This window comes from Bradysia coprophila, chromosome III, assembly GCF_014529535.1.
Source record: "Bradysia coprophila strain Holo2 chromosome III, BU_Bcop_v1, whole genome shotgun sequence".
NCBI classification, from domain to species: Eukaryota; Metazoa; Arthropoda; class Insecta; order Diptera; family Sciaridae; genus Bradysia; species Bradysia coprophila.
In genome coordinates, this window is record NC_050736.1 from 2,802,578 (window position 1) to 2,811,090 (window position 8,513).

Below are 8,513 nucleotides of genomic sequence, written 5' to 3' on the forward strand. Positions count from 1 at the left end.
TAGCTGTTACTTCTCTTGATGTAAATAATCTTTATAGATAAATGCTTCACTAGCTGGAGCACCGAGCGTTATAGAGAAATTGATTTGAATGTATCAAATATTCTGTACATTCACCAAAACGTATAAAAATACTCAAATGTCTTTGAAGACTTAAAATGATTTTAGAAACGATGGACTTCTCGATTTAACTATTAAATCTGGTATACAAAATCTAAAGAAAATCTATTACTTCACTTTTGACATACATTTCGCTGTAGACGATCTGATATCGATCATTTTTGTTGTTGCTGTCGATAACAGATTACTAGGCGTTTTTATAGGAATGTGACCTTGCCCTATGGCTATGGACTCAGGATTTTTCGAAATCCGAACGGCCCGAGGCTAGGTGCAAATAGTACTTAAGACGTCCAAGTCCAAGTTCGATTAAATTCTTCCATAAATGTTCATCCCATTTGAAATATTTTTGAATATGTGCGAATATAATCTCTCCGATGATGCGTTAGATGTTGGGATAGCGAACACACATCAACAAATGGAACAAATCTCACATATTAGGGATTCATCTTAAATCTTGTTTTACTTTCATTGGTTTTCGGGATCTACTCAAAATTCTCATTTGAAGCCCATCATAGTAACCAAAATCTTATTCAGCAATAGAAGTGTACGAACGTTGTAAGGGCTCAAACGAACTACAAAAATAATTTGATTTAAAAAAAAGATAGAAAGACACAAAACTCGTTAACAAATATGTCAGATCATATGTCCGGGGGCGACGTTGCTGCTGGTGGTTCAGAACCTACTCATTCGTCGAACACTATTCATAAACAGCTCGATGAAATGGTCCAATGTGTAGCATCAGTTCTGGAAAAGAGTACTCAATTCCAATTGCTCTCTCGGATGCCGACTGACGTTCGCAAGCGTGTACGAGCCTTACGGAAACTCCAGATGCAGACCAGCGTTATCGACATGGAATTGCATAAGAAAGAATTTGAATTGGAAAAAGAGTTCCAAGCGAAACACGAAGAAATTTTTAAGAAAAGATTCGAAATAATTACGGGCATCTATGAACCAAATGACGAAGAATGCGACGTTCCGGATCCGGAAATTTTGAAACGAATCGATGAAAATACCGAATTATTTGCAAAATTGAAACAACGTAATATTCTAAAAGATGATGCTGATCAAACGGAAATCCGAAACATACAGACTGCTGGTATTCCACAGTTCTGGTTTCACATTTTATACTCTAATCCGACATTGGATTATCTCATTCACAAAGAGGATGAACCGATTCTCAAACATCTGATTGACATCCGAACGGTGTATAAGTTAGAGCCGCATTTCTCTTTTACATTAGAATTCGAATTTTCTCCGAATTTGTATTTTGAAAATTCGGTATTGACCAAGGAGTACCTGCTGAAAATGAACCCGGATGATCTTGTAAACTATGAAGGACCCTCAATTTACAAAACCATCGGATGTGATATTTTATGGAAGACGGGAAAAATGGTTCGTCCTTCCGTTTTCGATTTCTTCGCCCCGCCGCAACTTCCGGAAGACGTGCTGGATCCGTCATACGAGGAGATAAAGAATATGCTCGAAAATGACTTTGAAATCGGTGACTACGTTAAAGACAACATTGTTCCCAAAGCTATCTTATATTTCACTGGTGAACGCGATGACAGCGATCTGGACGAAAGTTTGGAATCGGAAGATGGGTTATCCGCAGAATCGGATGTAGAAGAACAATTTGAAGGTGAAAATACATTGTCAATGTAAATTGTAAAGTAATCAATGGAATAAATCAAATCAACCGTACAATTACTTACATTAAAATTAGTGATAGCATCAAAGCCTCTTCTGGCTGTGCTGCTGTCTGTGAAGTAGTGCTTCAATTCTTGGGATATTGATCTTTCTATACTGATTTAGCAAGTTCACCTTTTTTGTTAACACGAAATCGTCATTCTCTTATAATAATTGATATTATCTGTGTACTTCAAAGAAAGAACTTCTATCCTACTCTGAATGTGAGTAATGCAAAATTTATTTGTCGTATAAATTGAGAACAATGTCCTTATAATTGAAGTTCGTGCAGATGTCCAAATTTTTGCTCGCTCCTGCAATGGACATTATTTTGAACGGATCGTTTTGATAAACGACACTGTACACGGCTGGTCCAGACACTGGTATTTCACTGGTAGTTTCACCGTTCAGTGTGAATTGGTGCAATTTGCTTGAATCACCTGCCACATACACCGAATCTTCCAAAAATCCAGATACTTGCGCTTTGCCAGGATAATTATAAACGGTTGTACACTCCAGTGATCGCAAATGCCATAGCGAAAACTTAGCGCCCCCACCGCAAACAATCCAATCGTCTGTTGCCGAGACTGTTCCAATCCACTTTCCCAACTCCGGACGTTGTAGTTTGCTGTTTTCGTATGGTTTTATTTGATCGGTGGACTGTTCTATACGTCTGTCCCAAAATTTGACGGTTCCATCTTCAGAACCGGAAAACAGTCGATGATCTGTTGCCAAGCCGTATACAGATAGAACGTAGTCTGTGTGACCGTCAAATTCTCGTTCAACTACGCCACAGTCAAGGCGAATGGCGTAGATTTGATTGTCGCCACAACCAGCGTATAAAAGCGAATTCGCTTTATCCAGCCAAAAGCTGTTCACCTCGATCCACTTGGAATCCACCGAATCCTTATTGCTTTTGGACGACAGCTTTACCTCCCATACCTTCTTTGAAATTTCGTTTTTTATCCAAGAATAGCCAGTAACGGTAGCATTTCGAGTGCCGACAATAACGAAATTGTTGTGGAATGCCAGACTGTGTATTTGGCTACCCTTTTCAGCTGTTTCGAAAATCTGAACGGGACGAACGGAGGTCTGTCGAATTTCTTGGGATGCGGATTCATTTGGCTCAGCGCATATGTGAGAAATGCTAAAAAAAATGTGAAAAACCTGTTACCAAAATAATTCCATTGAATGATGGTTGACAACAAAAGAAATTCGTCTGCAGGAATAGCTACCCTTCGAACTTACTTGTATACGAAAATTTCACCAAAATTGTTTCCAGCAAATAAATAGCAGCCGTCCGATGATATTGTCTGACACAAAATCGTGTTGTAAAATATTTTCAATCTTTCCGGAAGCATTTCGGAACGTGATTATTTGTTTGTTTATCTCAAAGCCTCGGCAATCTTCAAAACAATACACCGACGCACTTCGCCTGTGTATACATCCCATACAACACATCCAACTGTCACATTATTAGACTTTTTGAAGTAAAGAATCGAAGTTGAAAATGGCGAAATCGATATCGAAATCGATCCGCTGCTACGAAGCGCAAAATTCAAATTTTTGTTATATTGCAGATCTGACTGTACCGTTGTATCATATCGTTTAACAAATACCTCCGGTGAATGTTTTTTTTTATTATAAATAATTAAATATTTGAATGAAAATGAAAAAGTGTTGCGAAGTGAAAATTATATCTGACAACTTAAAATACGCAAAAAAATTGAATTTTCATTTTTTAAGATAAATAAAAAGTCTGCTATCGGTGGTAGATAGATGATGCATATAAGTTCATGTAACACAACTCTCAATCCACCAAAAATCTAGTTTGAATGTTTATAAACATAGCTTGTATAGTGCAGTGCATGTAAAGCATGAACTTCGCTTGGCCGAACTAGTCATGCACATAATAAAATTTTATATTGTTGTTTTAACGAAACATTTTGCAATTGAAAGTGAGTACCGTAGGGTATTCGCAATTTTACAGTTTTATTCGTGTAAAGACAAGCACATTATAAATTGGTTTTTAATTTTATTGCAAAAATGTTTTATTTATTACGGATAATTGAATATCATTATACACAAATGATTAATTGATTCAATTTTTCACGGTATGGAACGATAAGTACCTACAGAAAACGATGATTTTGAAATGAAACCTCGGGTAAAACGTTACCCGATCAACTTTTTTCGTTTCGATGACAAATGTGCACAGCTCCATAGACTCGTCTTTAAAAATAATCGAATTGTTGGAAAATTGTAGAGTATAGTTACACCGGCAATTTATTATCATTCCCGTCATTTTTGTTTCATTTTTTTTTATTTATTGTTAGACATGATGGAAGATAAATGACGTTACACCAACGACAAGCTAACAGAGTGTAAAATTGTAAACTTTTCTTGTCCGTCACCATCAGCACTCGACGTTCAAAAATCAAGACCTTGATTTTCACAACCAGATTTTAATAGGCCGTTTGGATGTTCATTAGTTCTGCTTTTAATCAATTTGCCTTACATTTTAATCAATCAAGAAGAACGGGAAAATGAAGTCTTTCTCCAGCGTTTCCAATTCAGTAATATTTAAAAAATAATCTTTGCTTTTAGAGATATTTGAATAAGTAACTCTTTCAGCTAGATGCAATCCATCTCAAGAAAAAGTCCGTTAAAATTTCTACCATTCTGCCATTCCGCGATGCATCAGCAGTCAGCGTTGATTACGATAGAAAACGCATGTCGGCGAGGAAGAGTCTTGCTTTTCAGGATAGGGGTGTGCTTGAAGCAATCAAAACACGAGATAAAGTTAAGGTAATTCGCGAATATTCCGAGTCGTAGATCTTGTATACAAAAATCTGTATAAATATGAGTCCTGAGTAAATATCATAGTTGTACGGCTGCGCTGACACGATATTTTGTTCGTAAGACTTCTGTCATTCCTCTACCTTTATAGCAACAATTAATACCGAACGCATGCATTAGAATGAAGTTATTTGATCAATAATTGACTCGGGTTGTGCCTAACCACAAACCATTCTCATTTTATTCAGATTGTTCAGAATGGTATAGACGTAACTCCCAAACATTTTGGTAAATTTAGATTTGATTTTGATATCAGTGATACGGTTCCATCGGAGGGCATATCACTTTGGGGTGTACCAGGAGAACGACGCTCTACCACATCTACCATACATGCTGATTTGTACAAATCGTCACTGTCATTTACACGAAGAACAAGTACAATCGATATGGACACAATGTGTAACGAGGTTCGAAGAAGAGTTTTCTTGGTAAATTGGTTAGAGTTTCTAACTTTTCAGTAATTTAGATCGAAATGGGTGGAGGTGTAATGGAAGACGATCGGCAATACTTTTTCAATGATGATGTCGACGAAGAGCCAGAACAGTCGTTTCTAAAAGTTATTTTACGAGAAACTGACGATGTCGTTTTATATGAATGTAACAGTACAACTGTCCCAGCGGAATCTGAGGATGCAGCAACTGTCTTGGAAGACAATACAAAATATGAATATTTAACTGTTGGTAAGGGAAAACATCGACCGACTTTGGATGCAGAAGTACGTAGTGTTTCCGTACAAATATTATCAATGGATGACTCATCACAAATTATTTTAGACTCAAACATCTCTAGTGCTCATGAAGTCTGTGGGTGCTAATACCGAGCGAATTAAAACTGAAAATGCAGCCACGTTTGTATCAAACTTTGAAATGTACGATACGTACACTGATTTGGAACGAATTACAGAATCTGTTGATCTAGACACGGAAAATACACTTCAAATGACAACATACTCCAGAGATGGTTTCAACGTAATTGACGATATGTTACGGTAACGACTTATTTCTGTTCTTAGTGTAAATGAAACGACCACAACAACTCTTTGCAGAAGAAGTAAAAATTTCAAATTTTCTTCAATGGTCTTGCAACGACTTCTAGCTTCCAATATTTACCGCGAACAACAAAAACGTTTTCGCAACATGATCATGCCAGATCCGTTAGACTTGTCCATAAAATATCTGTACCGATTAGAACCGCTATGGACCTATAAAATGACCGAGACTATTGGCAAAGGAGTTTCTAGCCTCTCTTGGTGTCATGGCAATTCTGACATTCTAGCCGTTGGTTATGGCGTTTACGATTTCGTTCCATATATTTACAGAACTGCGGGCTATGTAGCCATTTGGAGCATTAAGGTAAGACACAATACATCCATCCATTCAGAATTTATTCTATTCGAAGCTTCTCTAGAATCCGGTGAATCCCGAACGTCGATATCGATTTGATCATCCTGTAACATCAGTTGAATTTTCAAAAGAAACTCCTCAGCTACTGGCTGTTGGATTTTTTAATGGAATGATTGAAGTACTAGATATATCCGATAGTGATACCGACTGTGTTGTCGCCAGAAGCCAGAGAAATGAATCAGCAAGCTTTGAGCCAATATGGGACATGAAATGGGTGTTAGGTAATCTGATTCTATAACACACTGATAATTTTCATATTTTGCTCACTATTAATGTTAATCAGCTGGTACGGAAGAGGAATTACTAACTGTGTCAGAAGATGGGATCGTTATGAAATATAAATTGATCAATAGCCCCTACTTACTTGGTCTGAGACAAATTAAACTAGACATGGTTTTGGGCGATGTCGAAGGGCTCGTTGTTAATAATATTCGTTCACTCGCAGTGATGGATAGGTAAAAGAAATAGTTTTTTTTTGAAAGGACATTTCCATATTCTCGTTTCACTTACTTAGGCAACCGCAAGCACTTTGCATTGAGATGCATCCAATACATAAAGACATATTCTTTATCGGCACAAACGAAGGCTGTCTTCATAGATGCTCGACATTCATTCCTAATCAGTATTCGGGAATTCTTCGCGTCCATAAAGGATCCGTATCCGGAATGGAGTTCTCGCCGTTTAGCCCGAAAATATTTCTAACGTATGGTAGTGATTGGTACGTCCGAATTTGGATCGAAGGAATTACGACACCTATCATTGAGCTGAATAGTGGCTTTAAGCCGATTCGGTCAGCACATTGGTGCCCGAACCATTCAACGATAATTGCATGCACAACGAAATCGAAATTGAATATTTGGAACCTTCGGAAGTCCATTTTGAAGCCGGCTTCCACAAAGACATTTGAGTCTCCTTTGACTATATGCAGGTATTTTTAGGATGTTTTGAAGTAACATTACTGAGTTCACGTTATTCTTTTTTTCTTTTTTAAGATTCTCAAAGTGCGGCCGTTCTTTAGTTTATGGTATGTCTGATGGCAGCACCCATTGTAGTGCACTCGAGGTATTTAAAAAAAGAAGAAGTTTTTCTTGCTCTCTCTATAAAATTCCTATTATTCTTAAAGGATATGCCATTCCCTCCGCATTTTCAATACGATGTATTAGAGGAAGTTGTACAAAGTGCTGTCAGATCGAGACCAGAACTTCAACTACAAGTCAAAATTCTCGGTTTTCTTGGTTATAACAAAGACAATAAAAAGTAAATTAATTGTTCACAATACGAGCATGTAACCAGAACTTGGTGAATTAATTGACTCCCCATGTAATTCTATTTTGAAATCTTACTAATTCGTCGGATTTAATTATCATCACGAGTTGCCGTTCTATCGATGTCTTTTCGGTTGTAAATTCATCTCAGTTCATGTTCGTTTAATTAGATTAATAATTCATTTGGATTTCGTTGGTGTTTTATTGAGGAATTTTCTTGTCACTCATTTGTCTTAGGTATTCGTTTTTTTTGGTTGAGTTTGGACGATTTGAATTACAAATCCATTTTTCATGCAACACTTTTTTGGAGAACAAAGAAGAATTTCTCATGGTAATATTGTGTTTGACGTTCTAGGCTGTAGATGGTAATTTAGTTGAACTGCCACTTCTGTTATCTCATACAAATCAACGGGTCTATTTACGATATGAATGAATCAAATGAATATGAATACCAGTAACAACAGTAGCAACGCTGTGCTGACTCTTCCTAAGTTTTATTATTTATTTTTTTACTACAACTATCAATTATGAAAAGATTCATAAACCTTGTGATCACAATCCATATCAAAGTTACATTTGAATCTCGTCATCATCATCATCATAACAATCATTATAATTATTATTTTCACTTATATCAGATTGATGAGTACTATGCCGAGGTATATGCTATATTTTATGCTTCGTTTTCCATAAAGTGTCTGCACCAGGTTCAATAAGATATATATGTGTGTGCTCACCAGCACTCACTTCCTATTTAATATTTTATCAAAATAACAACCGAGTACGTTAAGCGTACCGTACCGGTAAAAATTATCTCTTTTTTGTTTGTAAATTATGCAGAGGATCACCCAACCATTTCACATGTGTATTAAGTGGGACTTTTAAATGAGCTCTTTTACTCGGTTTTATGTTGGTTGGTTTTTATATTTTTATTCAATAACTGAAACAACGAACCATTTTTTTATAATAAAAAATTTACTTTTTGCATTTTATTGTTGAATTAGAACTCGACACATTCGGATCGGATGGGTATAGCAGGAACATTCCAATTAATGTTATAATTTAAATTGATAATAAAACTCGTGATCTTGAAAAAGAAAATATTAGGATAGGATAGGACTTCTAAACAAACAGGAGAAAGACACGTGCCGGTCTTTGGTAGTGTAGAACGACGGACGTAACG

At 36.5% G+C, this 8,513-nt stretch overlaps 3 protein-coding genes across 3 annotated transcripts; 2 read left to right on the forward strand and 1 right to left on the reverse strand.

Moving 5' to 3' along the window:
- The first annotated feature begins 608 nt into the window (after positions 1–608).
- LOC119077095 (nucleosome assembly protein 1-like 1) lies at positions 609–1,818 on the forward strand. Its single transcript, XM_037184257.1, has one exon. The coding sequence runs from the start codon at positions 748–750 to the stop codon at positions 1,777–1,779; it is 1,032 nt and encodes a 343-aa protein (XP_037040152.1). The 5' UTR covers positions 609–747; the 3' UTR covers positions 1,780–1,818.
- Positions 1,819–2,026: 208 nt separating this feature from the next.
- Positions 2,027–3,259, reverse strand: LOC119077106 (THO complex subunit 6). Its single transcript, XM_037184269.1, has 2 exons — positions 3,052–3,259; positions 2,027–2,950 (listed from the first exon to the last, which is right to left on the reverse strand). Exons 1-2 carry the CDS (start codon positions 3,162–3,164, stop codon positions 2,044–2,046), a joined length of 1,020 nt encoding a protein of 339 aa, XP_037040164.1. The 5' UTR covers positions 3,165–3,259; the 3' UTR covers positions 2,027–2,043.
- A 1,028-nt stretch (positions 3,260–4,287) lies between these two features.
- LOC119076038 (dynein intermediate chain 4, axonemal-like) lies at positions 4,288–7,518 on the forward strand. Its single transcript, XM_037182665.1, has 11 exons — positions 4,288–4,379; positions 4,438–4,611; positions 4,851–5,069; positions 5,129–5,377; positions 5,436–5,650; positions 5,708–6,014; positions 6,070–6,286; positions 6,349–6,520; positions 6,580–6,993; positions 7,058–7,127; positions 7,189–7,518. Exons 1-11 carry the CDS (start codon positions 4,350–4,352, stop codon positions 7,324–7,326), a joined length of 2,205 nt encoding a protein of 734 aa, XP_037038560.1. The 5' UTR covers positions 4,288–4,349; the 3' UTR covers positions 7,327–7,518.
- Positions 7,519–8,513: the final 995 nt, after the last annotated feature.

What these genes read in the sequence shown, in the direction of transcription:
- LOC119077095 (XM_037184257.1), top strand. Translation starts at nt 748, where the DNA reads ATGTCAGATCATATGTCCGGGGGCGACGTTGCTGCTGGTGGTTCAGAA.
- LOC119077106 (XM_037184269.1), bottom strand. Translation starts at nt 3,164, where the DNA reads ATGCTTCCGGAAAGATTGAAAATATTTTACAACACGATTTTGTGTCAG. An exon ending in GGTGAAATTTTCGTATACAA is followed by an intron (nt 2,951 to 3,051) that starts GTAAGTTCGAAG and finishes CATTTTTTTTAG; the next exon opens with CATTTCTCACATATGCGCTG.
- LOC119076038 (XM_037182665.1), top strand. Translation starts at nt 4,350, where the DNA reads ATGAAGTCTTTCTCCAGCGTTTCCAATTCA. An exon ending in TCTCCAGCGTTTCCAATTCA is followed by an intron (nt 4,380 to 4,437) that starts GTAATATTTAAA and finishes TAACTCTTTCAG; the next exon opens with CTAGATGCAATCCATCTCAA. An exon ending in AAACACGAGATAAAGTTAAG is followed by an intron (nt 4,612 to 4,850) that starts GTAATTCGCGAA and finishes CATTTTATTCAG; the next exon opens with ATTGTTCAGAATGGTATAGA.